The sequence below is a fragment of the Silene latifolia genome, chromosome 3 (genome assembly GCF_048544455.1).
Source record: "Silene latifolia isolate original U9 population chromosome 3, ASM4854445v1, whole genome shotgun sequence".
Lineage (NCBI taxonomy): Eukaryota > Viridiplantae > Streptophyta > Magnoliopsida > Caryophyllales > Caryophyllaceae > Silene > Silene latifolia.
Genome location: NC_133528.1, coordinates 11,394,770 through 11,412,202, shown reverse-complemented (window position 1 = coordinate 11,412,202; position 17,433 = coordinate 11,394,770). Strand labels below are relative to the sequence as shown.

At 44.0% G+C, this 17,433-nt stretch overlaps 1 protein-coding gene across 1 annotated transcript; it reads right to left on the bottom strand.

Annotated features, from left to right (window-relative positions):
* Window positions 1-11,189: 11,189 nt before the first annotated feature.
* Window positions 11,190-13,061, bottom strand: LOC141648659 (uncharacterized). The gene is made up of 3 exons (XM_074457385.1): window positions 12,346-13,061; window positions 12,100-12,211; window positions 11,190-11,819 (listed from the first exon to the last, which is right to left on the bottom strand). The coding sequence occupies exons 1-3, from the start codon at window positions 13,059-13,061 to the stop codon at window positions 11,190-11,192; spliced, it is 1,458 nt and encodes a 485-aa protein (XP_074313486.1).
* Between the last annotated feature and the right edge of the window lie 4,372 nt (window positions 13,062-17,433).

The window sequence follows — 17,433 nt, the reverse complement described above, 5'->3', positions numbered from 1 at the left end:
GCAATACTCTCCTCCCGATGCCGACGCCGAATAGCGGTCGACACTCATGATTACTCCGAGGAGCGAAAGTCCTGAGCAAACAAAGAGGTAAAGCAAGCAAACGAACCCAGCGGGAGAGATCACTAGGGGCATCAAACACCGCATCCAAGGCTCCTTTCAAAGCCCGAGCAAACCCAAGACGGCACTTAGGAGGAATAGATTTCACGGTGCGAAGGCCCAAAGACAGCAAACGATCCAGCGAAGATATAGACCACTGAACGAGCTCCACACTATTATTGTTCTTGTTCATTATTATTATTATTACTATTATTATTATAAAAAAACGCAAACTTTTATTGAGATTAAACAAAAAATTTACAAGAAATTAGTGGGCAACCAAGAAAGAACACTGATAAGAAAATATAGTCTAAAATACAAGGTAAGATAATAACATTTTTCCGCTTTATATACATTGGTTTGTTCATACATTATACTACGGTTACTTAAATTATGTGACTTTGAGTCCAAAAGAACATGGCCTAATACCACTAAAAAAATGTGGTAAGTTTGATTTGTAGCAATCAAGTCCCATAACTTTCAACGAAAGTGAGATTAAACCTATTATATAAATTTTCTCAAATATTTAAACCAAAATAATTTTATTCTAATATTATAAAATTTATTAAATAACTAAAATTACTAATTTCAACTTTACTAATTTATACACAATTCATTGACTTTTGATGAACATTTTACATACATATTTAAAAAGTGTATAAAATTGAAAATATATTCTTACATGTATAATAAATTGTCTAAATAATGTAAAATTATAAGGAATAATTCTTTAAATTTAATATGTAATGTAAAACTTATTATTTAAAAAAAAACATTTATATTTAATAAAATGGATTATAAATTGATTTTATGATTTAAATTTAATGAAATTTATAAAATAGGGTTTAGTCTCACTTTTGAGGAAAGTTAAGAAATTTAATTGTAGTACATATCAAACTTAACTCCAATTCCAATCAAGTGTATTTCAGTCGGTTCATGAGATCAGATAATAAACAACTCTACTTATGCGAGTATAAACAAACACAAAATCTTACTTTTTTTTTTTTTTTTTTTTTTTGAAACCCAACTGGGTACATTCATTAACTAGAAATAATAAGTCGATCAACTACCATAGGAAGTTTATCGACCCAAACAATTCTACCAGAGCCTACCGGCGCCACATGTGCTAACTCATGAGCCACCGAATTGTTTCGCCTACTCGTAAAAGACCAAGAAACAGAAGTAAAAGAGATACAAAACCGTAAAATATCGTTTATAATGAAAGAAAACAAGCTACGTCCCGTCTTGCGTTGCCTCAAAGCTTCAATCACTTGCGAGCAATCACTTTCCACGATTATACGACCATGGACTTTGTCCACCGCTACCTCGAGTCCTTCAAGGATTGTCACTGCTTCCGCCACATGAACTACCCAAACCTCCCTCCGACTGTGCGCCATACCCCAAAGCACCTTTCCCTCGCTGTTTCGGCATACTGCACCAATGCCCACACCTACACCCTCTTTCACCCCCGCATCAACATTAAGCTTCACCCATCCTGTATCAGGAGCCTGCCATCCCCCCACTCGGACCCCGTCTGCCAGCTGCTGCCCTCCACTCCCCTTAGCCCGCACCATCATCTCCCCTTCAATCTCCTCCATAACTCGCTGCACTCTCCTTACCACATCAGCCACCTCAACCCGTCCTCCCTCAAACGTGGCACGGTTTCTCGCCTCCCAAACCGCCCAACACACCACCATCATTAACCCGTACTCCCTCTTCCCCAACCCACGCCAACACTCCTCCACCCAATCTCGCACTGAGGTATCCCTCACTCCCTCATCCCCTAGCAGCTCCACCTCCTCCCACACACCCCTTGTAACCCCACAATCCCGAAACAAATGAAGACTCGACTCGATATGACATTGACACAACGGACACAAAACATCATCTTGACCGACTTTATTATATAAATTTACCTTTGTAGCTAAAGCGCCGTTGCACAATTGCCAGAAGAAAAGTTTGATCCGAGGCCACACTTGGACCTTCCACAAATTGTTCCAAAGCCATTTGCTCTTCTCCCAACTCGACGTCTCCATCATCTCAACATCCTCCCCCACAAGCAGCTTGTAAGCAGACCGTACAGTATATTCACCATACCGCTCCAAACTCCAAAACCACGAGTCCTCAAACCCCTGTCTCCCTAACCGAATATTAGACACCCGCTCCTGTTCGAAGGGCAACAAACATTCCTTCAACTTTTCTACATCCCAGTCACGGCCATCACTCGTCATCAACTCAGCCACCATCATATCCTCCCTTCCTTAAATCCTTGGTGATAAAACCTTACCGGTTTGCGTACCCCCTATCCAAGCGTCCCGCCACACCTTCGTTCCTAAGCCATTACCAATGCATCGTCGCAAGCCCCGTATCACTACCTCCCGAGCCCCCAAAATCCCGCGCCAAGTGTAGCTCGGGTTATTACCACAACCCGCGGACAAGAAATCACCCTCCCCGTAGTACTTCCCACGCATAAGCTGTAACACCCCCATACTCCGAGTGCCTTACCAGGACCACTCAGGTATGAAGACATCACCATCTCGGTTGCCCGAGGCATGATAATCAAATAGACAAAACGGAAACAACATTTATTATAAGTAGGTTTAATGAATAAGTACAATCCTCGAAACCAAACTGAAAGTACAATACATTATTCCAAACTATCCGTTCTCAACTGAAATGTAAATAAATGCTAAACTACAGCGGAAGACTCTATCGTCATGTCGTGGCCATCCCAGCTATCCCAAAGATCACCTCTATACTTGCTCAATATCTGCTCACCATCCCCGAATGGATCACCGCAGTTTTACAAAACAACACCGGGTCGATTAATCACACAATCAATATAGATAACAACGATAAGACAAACAGACAAATGAATCACACACACACACATACACCACCAACTCCCATCATCTCAATACTGACCGTCCACCGGACCACCTGCGAGTGGGGGACCGCACTGCTTCCCACCTAAGCCCCGCTCATCGTACGAGCGATAACCCCGTCCATTAATGTGCACATCCCCTTTCGTGGCGGGTTCCACGAAGGGCGAAACTAGGGCGTGAGATCACTCCCGCAAGTGACCCCACTCAGCCGAGAACGCATCTCGAGAACCATCAACAACACAACCACAAGCACAATTACAAACACAATCATCATATCAAGCAACTAACTACAAGACATCACCAATATCCCATTATGGGACTAATACGAGTAGAAATCCTACCTGAAAGCACAACACGCAGACGGTATCTACAACTGTCTCAAAACGCCTCTTCTACGAATTCTCCTCCTAACATATAACACATAAAGACTACCAATTACTTACTATTCATAAAACCCCCAAATCCCAAATTAGGGTTTGACCAAACCTAGCAAAACATTATATAAATTATATTAAAAGCTTACCCTCGACGCAAGGAATCCAACGACACGAACTACGATACGAATTGACCGTCTGAACTCCGGGAATTGTTAAGGATGCGATTAGGAAGATGATCGATCGCTTTCTCTCTTAAACAGGTTTTAGGTTTTGGTAAAAGTGAATTAAAACAACGACGATTAAGTTTAAATACCCCTAATCGCATAATTAACAAAACCCGCGAAAAACTCCCCGTAAACCGGACACTCGATCGAGTACCCAAGGTACTCGATCGAGTACCCCTACTCGATCGAGTGCCCCACTACTCGATCGAGTGCCCAACAGTCGAAACTATTTTATTCGCAACATACCCTTACTCGACAGAGTAAGGGCTACTCGATAGAGTACCCCCAAGACCGTAAATACGAGTATTACGCCTTCCCTCCTAAAAGGAACTTCGTCCCCGAAGTTCAAACCACTACCAAACAAAGGTACTCCCATAAGCTTCCCGACTCCAAGGTCAAAATAAACACAACGTAAAACATGCTACTAACCCAACTTATCCCGACAAACATACCGACACAACATATAAAAGGGGTGTAAAAAGTCTTAAAAACTCTCGCGATCATCTCCTACCCCCCTAAAAGAAACAAGGTTACGTCCCCGTAACCATACATACCTGATCAAAAAGGAAAGGGTAACGCTCTTTCATTATATCCTCTGCCTCCCATGTAGCTTCCTCAGTCTCGTGGTTAGACCAAAGGATCTTGAGCAAAACTGTCTCACCACTCCTGGTCTTTCTAACTTTTCGGTCTAGGATCTGCTTAGGCACCTCAAGGTACGATAAAGACTCATCCACTCTAAGCTCTCTCGCCTCCAACACATGTGACGGGTCACTCACATACTTCCGCAAAATGCGATACATGAAACACATTATGCACTCTCTCCAAAGCAGTCGGTAAAGCCAAACGATAAGCCACTTCCCCAACTCGCTCTAAGATCTCATAAGGCCCTATAAACTTTTGGCTTAGCTTGCCTTTCTTCCCAAACCTCATAACTCCTCGCATAGGAGACACTTTCAGAAGAACCTTGTCCCCAACCTGAAACTCTATGTCCCGACGATGTAGATCTCGCATAACTCTTCTCACGATCCCGGGTCGCTCTCATACGTTCTCTGATCATCTTAATCTGTTCCACCATCTCATGTACCATCTCTGGTCCTAAAACCACCGCCTCAAAGACTATCGTCCCAACAGATCGGACTCCTACATCTCCTCCCATACAAAGCCTCAAACGGTGCCATACCAATACGGTGTGTGATAGGTTGTTGTAAGAAAACTCTATCAAGTCCAACCTCTCGCTCCCGCCAGCTACCACCAAAATCCATCACACAAGCTCGCAACATATCCTCAAGAGTCTTGATTGTTCTCTCGATCACGCCCATCTGTCGCGGGATGAAATGTCGTACTCATCTTCAAAGTCGTTCCCAACGATTCCTGCAACTCCTTCCAAAACCTCGATATAAACCTCGCATCTCTGTCCGACACTATGTCCTTAGGGACTCCATGTAACTTAAGCACGTTCTTTCGATAGGCCATAGCCAATTGTGCCTTAGTCCATGTATCTTTCATTGGAACAAAGTGAGATGACTTGGTCGACGATCCACTATCACCCAAATCATGTTGTTACCTTGTTGACTCTTCGGCAAACCCACAATGAAATCCATGGAAATGGATTCCCACTTCCACTCCGGCACCTCCAAAGACCGAACCTTACCTTGTGGTCTTCTCTGTTCCCCTTTAACTCTCTGGCATGTCAAACAACGGGACACAAACTCAGCTATCTCTTTCTTCATCCTGTGCCACCAAAACGTTTTCTTCAAATCTTTGTAAAGCTTGTCTCCACCGGATGAATCGAATATGGTGTGCAATGCGCTTATGTCATGATTGTCTTTTTCAACTCCTCGTCATTAGGAACACACCACCTACCATCAAACCTCAAGCTACCATCTGTATGAATGGAAAACCGGGACACTGTCCCTTTCTCTACTCCAGCTCTCCACTCCACTATTTTAGGATCCAAAGCCTGTTTACCTCGAATATCATCATAAAACTCCATGTGTCTTTGTCATATCACCCATAGCATCTCCTTTCGCATCATATGAATCCCAAAGCTCGCTACCTCATCCTCGCCTCATCAAAGATAGAGCTGTACACAGGGAATGTACACTCTTTCTACTCAAAGCATCAGAAACAACATTGGCCTTCCCTTCATGGTAGATGATTTCCATGTCGTAGTCACCAATCAGCTCCATCCACCTCCTCTGTCTCATGTTCAACTCTTTCTGCGTGAAGATGTACTTGAGACTCTTGTGATCCAAAAATACCTTAAAGATTGCTCCATAAAGGTAGTGCCTCCAAATCTTGAGAGCAAACACCACCGCACCCAACTCCAGGTCATGAGTAGGGTAGTTCTCCTCATAAGGCTTCAACTGCCTAGAAGCATAGGCAACTACTTTACCATTCTGCATCAACACACATCCCAACCCATTCTTCGAGGCATCCGTATAGACCTCGAAATTCTCGCTCCCTTCGGTAATGCCAAGACAGGAGCCGTGGTCAAACGCTCCTTTAAGGTTTGGAACGCCGTCTCACAACTCTCATCCCAACGAAACCTGTTCTCTTTCCTCATCAACGCCATCATCGGTCTAGCTATCTTGGAGAAATCTTTCACGAACCGTCTGTAGTATCCAGCTAAACCCAAGAAACTCCTAACCTCAAGAACATTCTTCGGTGCTTCCCACTTTGTCACGCGCCTCAATCTTCGCCGGATCCACACTACCCCATCTTTAGAGATTACATGCCCCGAAAAAGCAACTTTCTCTAACCAGAACTCACACTTGGACAATTTAGCATACAACTCATGATCCCTCAAAGTCTGCAACACGATCCTCAGATGCTCCTCATGCTCCTCCTTAGTCTTAGAGTAGACTAAGATGTCATCGATAAACACCACCACAAACTGGTCCAAGAACTATCTGAAGATCCTATTCATCAAATCCATAAACACTGCCGGCGCATTAGACAACCCAAATGGCATCACCACATACTCATAATGGCCATACCTCGACGTGAAAGCTGTCTTCGGTATGTCCACATCTCTAATCTTCACCTGATGGTACCCCGACCTCAAATCGATCTTAGAAAAGACCGTTGCACCACTCAACTGATCAAACAGGTCATCTATCCTTGGCAAAGGATACTTGTTCTTTATCGTCACACGGTTCGGCTCCCGTAGTCTATGCATAACCTCAAAGTTCCATCCTTCTTCTTCACGAAAAGAACCGGTGCTCCCCAAGGCGATACACTTGGTCTAATGTATCCCTTCTCTATCAAATCATCCAACTGCTTCCTAAGCTCCTCCATCTCCTTAGGACCCATACGGTACGGTGCCTTAGAGATTGGCCCCGTCCCTGGCTTCAACTCAACGGTGAAATCTATCTCCCTCTTCGGTGGCAACCCCGGAATCTCCTCTCGGAAAAACATCTGCATACTCTCCCACCACCACTGGTATCTCGTCAACCGCCGGGCTCTCTATCCGGTCATCTCTCACATGGCACAAAATCGAGGACATCCCTTCCTCGATACGACTTCAAAGTGACAAATGAATCAACTTAACTTTGGGTTTGACTAGAAACCCACGATAAGACACACTTACACCCTTAGGACCTCTTAGGGACACTCTCTTTTGATGACAAATCTATCTTAGCCTTATACTTTCCTAACCAATCCATCCCAACTATCATCTCAAAACCATTAAAAGGAAACTCTAGCAAGTCTACAGGGAAATCGACTTGCCCAACTATCAAAGATACATCTCTAAACAACCTCCCACACGATACGGACTCACCCGAAGGTATGAAAACTTGCTCCCTAACAGACTCATATACTCTCAAACCCAACTGTTTTACATGACTCGAAGACACAAACGATTGAGAAGCCCCCGAATCAAACAAAACAAACGTAGGAATACCATTAACAAGGAATGTACCGGTGATAACGTGCGCATCCTCCTCACCGCCTTCTTGTCCATCATGAACAACTTGCCATCGGTCTTCCGCCCACCTCCCGGACAAGATTAGGCGATGCGGTCGGCTTAGCACCCGACCCTTGATTGTTGTTGTTGTTCATCGGTGTCTTCGATAAGAATTACCGCCGTTGCGGTTGCCTCCACTCCACTGGTAGCTCGACCTCCCGGTTTGGCCATGTTCCACCGGTCTGTTGCTTGCAAAGCTCGCGCAGGTCTCTGAAAGGATCCCGGTGCGCTCGTGCACTCATGTCTCTTGTGGCCTACGCCACCACAACCAAAGCAGGTCACTCCCCAGCTGTTGCTCACACTCCCACGACCTCACCCAAAGGAAGTTCCAGCACTAAACCCAGACCCAGAAGAAAATCCCTTAGATTGATTGTGGTTGCCTTTCTTGAAATTAGATTGGCCACCACCCTCGCTCTCGACTTCCTCTTTTTCCACCCGACCTCTCCCGAGCCATCTCCACTAGCCTCTCGGCTCTCTCCCACCCCTCTCATATGCTTCCTTCACATCGCAAGGACTCCCACGGGTAACTTATCCATAATTTTCGTGGTTAGCCCTCTCTCAAACCTCAAAGCCGATTCTCCTCACTCAAACCCATGTCCTCGATATCCGGATTTCTCATTGAACTCGCCTGTAGTACTCAAATACCCACACATCTCAAAGTCATCTTAAACTTGTCGAACTCCTCTCTCAACTTACTCCTCACATGTTCTCGTACGAACTCCTTCCTCACAAATCTACGGAACTCCTCCCAAGGTATAGCGGGTAACCCCCGGTTGGTATATATCTCCTTGGCACTCACTTTTACCGAATCCCACCATTTGCCACCGCCTCCCTCGGATAGAATGCAGCTGATCCACTCTCATCTCATCGGACAAATAACTAAATCCAAAGATGTTCTCCATCTCCCTCGGCCAACTATCAAGATGGTTAGGCTCCTCAACTCCCTTGTACTCCTTCGGGTTAAACCTCGCAATATAGAGGCTGACTTTAGCATGGTCAACCTCCTTCTCCTTACTCTTATCCTTGTCCTCATTCACTCTCTTCGGGTCTCGAGAAGAGCGTCCCGGTGTTCCAACATCTTAACGATGTCATCCGTGGTCATAAGCTCGGCTCTCGCATACACGCATTTCTCTTGGGCGGCATCTTGAAGCTATATAAGAAAGGGATCAACATAAACACGCGTACTAAACCTCAAAACACGAAAACACGCTGCCCAGAACCTACTCGATCGAGTATCCAAACCCACTCGATCGAGTAACGGGCTACTCGATCGAGTGCCCCCATGTACTCGATCGAGTACCCAAACTCCAGAACCAAACAGACCTTCTGATCTCTAACCCACTCGATCGAGTATCTAGGCTACTCGATCGAGTGACCCCCTACTCGATCGAGTACCCCTAGTTACTCGATCGAGTGCCCCAAAACTCGATTCTGGACTCAAAATCGCCATAAACCTACCCGATCGAGTCAGCCTCACTCGATCAAGTACCCCCAATACGTAAGAGCTACCCGCATATTACGTCGTATACTAACATGCTAACTCTATAAAATCACATGCTATCAGAATACATATGCTACGCATCTATTATACTATCAACAAGATCAATTCATCATGCTATTAAAGCCACATTGTAAATCATTCAACATGTTATCATCTCACTAACATGTTCAACATATCATATCCTTTCACTTGCTCAACTTCCTATTTCAACACCAAACAATCAACACACTTCATCACTTTGTTGCACACGTTAATCAAACATACAGATGACTCGACAAACACTTTCCCCATGTGACCGGTTCAAAGTTGTAGGGCGACCCCGCGACTTTAGGACGTCTCCCAAGCCTTTGCACTAGCTCCTACAACTTTTACCCCTGGTTCATTTTAATTGACTCCCTATGTTCATTAAGTTCATTGGTTACAGGTTTCAGGATCGTCGCTCCGATACCATTTGTAACACCCCATACTCCGAGTGCCTTACCAGACCACTCGGGTATGAAGACATCACCATCTCGGTTGCCGAGAGGCATGATAATCAAATAGACAAAACGGAAACAACATTTATTATAAGTAGGTTTAATGAATAAGTACAATCCTCGAAACCAAACCGAAAGTACAATACATTATTCCAAACTATCCGTTCTCAATCGAAATGTAAATAAATGCTAAACTACGGCGGAAGACTCTATCGTCATGTCGTGGCCATCCCAAATATCCCAAAGATCACCTCTATACCTGTTCAATATCTGCTCACCATCCCCGAATGGATCACCGCAGTTTTTACAAAACAACACCGGGTCAAGACTAATCACACAATCAATATAGATAACAACGATAAGACAAACAGACAAATTGAATCCTCACACACACACACATACACCACCAACTCCCATCATCTCAATACCGACCGTCCACCGGACCCACCCTGCCCGATGGGGGACCGCAGCCGTTCCCACCTAAGCCCCGCTCATCGTACGAGCGATAACCCCGTCCATTAATGTGCACATCCCCTTTCGTGGCGGGTTCCACGAAGGGCGAAACTAGGGCGTGAGATCACTCCCGCAAGTGACCCCACTCAACCGAGAACGCATCTCGAGAACCATCAACAACACAACCACAAGCACAATTACAAACACAATCATCATATCAAGCAACTAACTACAAGACATCACCAATATCCCATTATGGGACTAATACTGAGTAGGAAATCCTACCCGGAAAGCACAACACGCAGACGGTATCTACAAAATGTCTCAAAACGCCTCTTCTACGAATTCTCCTCCTAACATATAACACATAAAGACTACCAATTACTTACTATTCATAAAACCCCAAATCCCAAATTAGGGTTTGACCAAACCTAGCAAAACATTATATAAATTATATTAAAAGCTTACCCTCGACGCAAGGAATCCAACGACACGAACTACGATACGAACCGACCGTCTCAACTCCGGAATTGTTAAGGATGCGATTAGGAAGATGATCGATCGCTTTCTCTCTTAAACAGTTTTTAGGTTTTGGTAAAAGTGAATTAAAACAACGACGATTAAGTTTAAATACCCTAATCGCATAATTAACAAAACCCGCGAAAAACTCCCCGTAAACCGGACACTCGATCGAGTACCCAAGGTACTCGATCGAGTACCCCCCTACTCGATCGAGTGCCCCAGCTACTCGATCGAGTGCCCAACAGGTCAGAAACTATTTTATTCTGCAACATACCCTTACTCGACAGAGTAAGGGCTACTCGATAGAGTACCCCCAAGACCGTAAATACGGAGTATTACATAAGCCTAGCCCACAAACACTTCGGCTCCATCAACAGACGCCAAGCTTGCTTCCCCAAGAGAGCACGGTTCGAAGCATCAAAGTCCCGAAACCCCATGCCCCCCCATACATTTCGGTTTACACATTCTTTTCCACGACACCCATAAGATTTTCCTCTTCTTTCCCTCCTCCTGGCCCCACCAAAACCTCGACACAATCGCTCTAAGTTCGTCACAAAAAGAAGCAGGGAGTTTAAACACACTCATCACATAGGTAGGGAGTGAATTGGCTACCGCCTTTATGAGAACCTCCTTACCCGCCCTAGACAAAATTTTCCCACGCCACCCTTGCAAACGTTTATAGAGTTTAATTATTGCGTACTATATCCGTAATTGGCTTCTTAGACCGCCCCAACACAGTCGGTAAACCAAGATAACGCTCTTGCTCCTCCACGATATTCACCCCCAGCCTTGCCGCGATACGACTCTTCCTCTCATCTGACACCCCTCGACTAAACGACACCGTCGTTTTATCCAAGTTTACTTTCTGCCCCGAAGCCAATTCATAGCGACCAAGAATATTACTAACCTCAGTTGCCTCCTCCTCACTCGCCTTAATGAAAAAGATGCTATCGTCTGCAAATAACAAATGCGATATAACCGGAGCGCTTGACGAAACACGTAACCCATGGAGTGAGCCAGCAACAATCGCCCTCCGCATCAAATTAGACAAGACCTCTGCACATAAAATAAATAAATATGGAGAAAGAGGATCACCTTGTCTCAAGCCACGAGCCGGCTGGAAAACATCCTTCACATTACCATTAATAAGAACAGCTGAAGAGACCGTCGTAACACACGTCATTACCCTATCCACCCACTCCCCATGAAAACCCATGACTCGCAGCAGCTGCTCCAAAAAGTCCCATTCGACCCGATCGTAAGCCTTTGCCATATCTAGCTTAACCGCCATATGCCCCTCCTTATGCCTCGAATTCTTCATAAAATGAAACAGCTCGAACGCAATAAGAACATTATCCGTAATTAACCTTCCGGGTGTAAACGCACTTTGATTCTCCGACACAATATTATTTAAAAAAAATTTGAGCCGGTTTGCCAGGATTTTCGAAATCAACTTATACACCACGTTACATAAGCTAATCGGTCTGAAATCACGAATTTTGTCGGGCGCCTTCTCGGGATCAAGACAATATGGGTATGATTAAGCCCGTTCGGCATCGGGGCTCCATTCAACACGCCCAAACCGTGCTCGTCACCAGCGGGCCCACAATATGCCAATATGTCTGATAGAAAAGGCCATTCATACCATCCGGTCCAGGAGCCTTAAGAGGGTGCATTTGATTTAGCGCTTCAAGAACCTCTTCCTCGCTATAATTCCGTGACAAAAACAGGTTCATCTTCTCCGTAACCCGCCCCTCCATGCCCTCGAAAATCTCATGAAAATCGCGCTGGGGAGAGGCCGTAAATAACTCAGTGAAGTAGTCCGTCGCAACGCGTGATACAGCTTCATCCCCACTCCTAACCACGCCCCATCATCCACTAACTTACTGATATAATTTTTCGCCTTCCTCTGCCCCGCTTGTTTGTGGAAAAAACTCGTGTTCTTATCCCCGTCTTTGAGCCAAAGGGCATGCGATCTCTGCCTCCAAAATTGCTCCTCCTGCCGGTACAAATCAGCAACTTCTTTTACCAATTTCGGCCTCTTTCGAACCTCCTCCATAGACCGACCACCCTCATTCAGTCTCGCAATTTGACTACGCTTCGACGCAATGGACTTCACAATTTTTCCAATGCTCACACTCTTCCAGGCTTGTAACTCCTTTGCACTCTCATTCAAGGCTTCAACCAGGTCAATGCTCCCACGCTCAAAGCCCCTCAACACCGCGTCCTCACACCCCTCGGCCCCCACCCAAATTTGCTCGAATCTAAACCTCTTCGTCTGCTGCCCCACGCTATCCCTCATATCCAAAACCAACTTCAACGGAGAGTGGTCTGACCACTCCCGCTCCAAGTGCCTTAGCCGAGCATAAGGGAACTTCTCTAACCACTCATTGTTGCCCATCGCCCGATCAATTCTACTCTGCCTGTTATCCTCCCCTGCTTGCCCATTGTCCCAAGTAAAAGCATAGCCCTCATAACGTACATCAACCAAGCCACACTCATCAGCTGCTGCCCTAAAATTGTTCATTTGCCATTGAGCTCTCTGCCCTCCTCTCATCTCGTTAGCATATAAAATTTCATTATAATCCCCAATGCACATCCAAGGTAACGTGGATTGTCTCCCCAAAACCCGTAAGAGCTCTCATGAAAGATGACGATCCGCAACCATAGGCCACCCATAGAAACCAGTAACCCGCCAGTCCCTATTCTCATCCCTAATAATAAAATCCATATGATGGACCGAAGAAGAAACAAACTCACGTTTAATCTCCTTGTTCCACCAAAAAGCGAGTCCTCCGGACCTGCCCACGCTATCAACTGCCATACCAAAATAACAATCAAACTTCGCAAGAACAGTCCGCATTTCACGACCACTGAGTTTCGTCTCGCACAGAAAAACCATGGCTGGGGCCTCCCGTCATAACAAATGACGGACCGCACCAACTGCATCGGGGTGGCCCAATCCCCGGCAGTTAAGACTGAGGATACTCATTGGGCCCGGCGGGGTTGAGCTCCCTCAACCTCCGCCTCAGGTACAATGACGCCCCCGTCTTTAAAAACCTTTGTTTTCTTTCCTCCCTCCACCACAGTCCCCTCGTCCTCCTTGCTCCTCTTCCCTCCAACCGCAACCAGCTTTTCTACCGTCCTTCCACCTCTAGCATCCCCCACCTTGCGCACCCAAGTCTTCGCAGCTCCCTGCCCACTAATTCCCCCACTCTTCAGGCCACCCTCCTCTCTAACAATCTGCCCCCCCGTACCCCACTTGTAACACCCCGGTTTATAAAAGAAGTCCTCGTCAAGACATTCCCTAATAAAACAGACTGTTACCATCTCGGTTTCCCGAGGTAGTGAATAACAAATTAAACTCCAAGGCAATTTATGTAAAATTTTAACTTAATTATTACCATTACTCTTTTCAACTCAAATTACAAGAATGGACATAAATAAAAGTGAAATCTTCTAGATGATGATCTAGTTACTAGGTCGTCTGATCCAGTGTCTCACGCCCATCAAGCTCCCGTCCTATCTCTTAAACCTGTCAAGTCTGCTCGCCAATGTTTGGGTCGTCACAGGTGTTCACGAATACACAGGGTCAACCGCGAGGTTGAGTAGGGAAAACAATAAACAATAAATATGATATGCATGATACTCCGTCACCTCCATCACCATCTCAACTCAATCTCATATCTCATATCCCCTTACGCCCGGCCATACCGATCCCCGGCAGACACAACAATCGACCGTCGTCGATATACCAGCTCAATGGCTGAGGACACCAGGGCAGGTCCTGCAGAACCCGCCTGGGCCTTATCACAACATCACATCGTATCACGATCTCATCACCACCACACCATCCTCCAACTCCAATGCATATGAAATGCTCAACAGTAATTAGTGCAATGCAATAGGTAAATCAATGAACTGATAATTCATAAAATCATGCCAGTTACCAGATGTTGTGATATCATGCTCAATACGATCAAATCAGTCAATCACCTTTCCGAATATAAATGATAACGTAAAGCAACAACCAGGAATCAAGTCAACACAATTCAACAATGACGATAAGAGGACAAGTGTATTTCCCTACCTCATAGTGCCAGCAAATCCAATTAAGCGCTTAAGAAGTCGAAACTAAAGCAACGAATCTGATTATCGATCCTTCACGAATCCGTCACCTAAAACAATTATAATATTTATAATTACTAACTACTAAATATAGCAATCTCCCAAAGTGGAAACTTTCCTAATATAGTAACTTTTCTCTTTTAGCAAACCCGACTCAAGATAATCAATTATGATTAATTATTATTTTATTTTAAGCAACTCGGAATTAAAAACCCAAAATGGTAATTCAAGGATTAACGAATTATACTTTTAAGAAAAACCCGCATTAACATTTGAACCACTCAACAACCGACTTGAATTATTAAGTGTCTCGGGAATAATTTATTTAAATGACTCGGGATTTAATTTAAATAACTAATGTGATAAATAAAGATTAAACGAGTTATACGATTTATAAATACCCGAATCGGTCCTTAAATGTACTCGAACAATCCCGACTCAAACCCGTCTTTAATCATTTACTTAACTCGGTAATTGAATTAAATAATTATTTAAGTGACTCGAGAATTGAATTAAGTAATTATTTTAAGTGACTCAGAAATTGAATTAAATAACTACTATGTTAATTAAAAGATTTAAATGAATTAAACGATTAAGAAACCCGAATCGAACTTAAACAACTCAAACACCCGTCTCCAATTATTTAATAACTCGGAAGTTAAATTGATTAATTAATTAATACGATATATCAACGGATTCTAATTATTAAACTCGGAAGTTAAATTGATTAATTAATTAATACGATATATCAACGGATTCTAATTATTAAACTCGGAAGTTAAATTGATTAAATTATTTAAATGTTACGGAAACTACATTAATTAATTAAGACGCGACCAACTAAAGAATTGTACGCTTAAACTATGCAACCCGCTTCGAAACAATTCTAATACCCGCATTAGACTAACACACGCCCTTTACACTCACTCACCCTCACCGTACGCCACTCACACCACCACGACTACCACCAACCATGTCCCCCACTTCCACACGGCCACCCACAACCACCACCACTGGTAGATCGTCACGCCGTGAGTCGAACCAGTGGTCAGCAACCGACGTGGTTCACCGAGCATCACCACCAAACACCCTCTGTTCTCCCTTCACCACCACCGCAGCCAACAACTATTCCCTTGCCAACCACCACAGACTTGGTCGCCACCAGCCCACGAACCCCGACAACATGGAGCCACCATTTCGACCTCCCCCGAGTCCACGGTGGCTCCACCCCAGAACTAAACACCTAAACCCGTTCTAAAAACGCAGCTAACCCGATCCTACCCCTGTGTCGACGCCGCCTTGCACAGCCACAACCACCACCTATAACCGCCCTAACCACCACCCCTACACTCTACCCCGACCACCCATTTCCCTTACCCCGACAACCACCACCGAAACCCTTATAATGTACACGCAAACACCCGCAATAAAACCCGACCGCAAGAAGAAAAACAGAGGAAGGTTGAACGCTTACCCAAACCGCCACGAAAACCACCACCAGGGCCGCCTTAACACGCCGACAACCACCCTACTTTATTCCTTGTCGCACCATCAAGGCCCACGCTCACTTTCTCTCCCTCGAAATGCGTGAAAGGTGAGATTGGATCTTGAAGAAAAGTGAAAGGCTGTTTGTGTGTGTGTGTTTATTATTACGGTAGTGATGGGGTATTTGTAGGCTAGGTGATTATTATTTTAAGTAAAGTTAGCTACTATTATTTAATTAAGGTAGGGTATTATATTTAATTAATGTCAATTTGGGGTGTGTGTTCATGATGACGGGTAGTGATAGTATATGTAGGCTAGGATGTTTATTATTTTAATTAAAGTTAAGGTACTTTTATTAATTAATGTTAGGGTACCATTATTAGTTATGGTACTATTATTAATTAATTTGGGCTGGACATTTTGGAACAGTTGAAATGGGTCGATGCTAACAATTCCGTATAAACCCGTCTCAAATAACTTGGATCGATACGACGCGAGTTAAATAAAATAAAATAACCTAACATAATTATCGACTCAACAATTTACCCAACTTAAGTAGTAATATAAAATGTATAATAATTAATATATAATAATATCCGTTTAATAATGTCCGTTTAATTCAATAATATCCGTTTAATTAATTATATAAAAATACGGGGTTATTACTTCTTCCCCCCTTAAAATGAACTTCGTCCCGAAGTTCGCTCCCATACTCAACAACAGAAAGGTATTGTATATTGTACTTATGGACGTCACGCAATTCTAACATGGTTAACACACGCTTTTGACACTTTAATTAAACATAACAAATACGGAATGTTACATTCTGCCCTCCTAAAAATAAACTTCGTCCCGAAGTTTAACTCGTCTTTTTCTTAATCCAATTAACGACAACTAATAACTACATGCGAACACAAATGTATAATACTATATAATCATCTGAGAACACCATCATCTTTCCATCTCAATTCCTATCTCAAACTCAAGTAACTCAATAACCATGGTCTCACTGGACCGCAACGTATCTCCCGTAACCATAACTCAGCTCATAGGCTAACTCATAATACATTACCAGTAGTTTAACTACACTCTCCTTTTTCACATCAACCAACTAACAGAAGTAAGAACAAAACATATAGGACTTATTTGCATAGGTAACCTCACAACGAAACATCAACCTGGTCAAAACTACAATCTACAAACGAGTGCAAATTAAGCGTTAAGATTTTACAATCCTCCCCAACTAAAAACATGGTTACGTCCTCGTAACCTTCATTATTATAACTAAAGTTCTCCAACTACTGCTAACAACTGAA

Coding starts and splice junctions, on each gene's coding strand:
- LOC141648659 (XM_074457385.1), bottom strand. CDS start 13,061: ATGAGAGGAGGGCAGAGAGCTCAATGGCAAATGAACAATTTTAGGGCA. Junction 12,212..12,345: donor TTAGGAGTGGGGATGAAGCT/GTATCACGCGTT, acceptor ACGGAATTATAG/CGAGGAAGAGGTTCTTGAAG. Junction 11,820..12,099: donor GGCATATTGTGGGCCCGCTG/GTGACGAGCACG, acceptor CATTTTATGAAG/AATTCGAGGCATAAGGAGGG.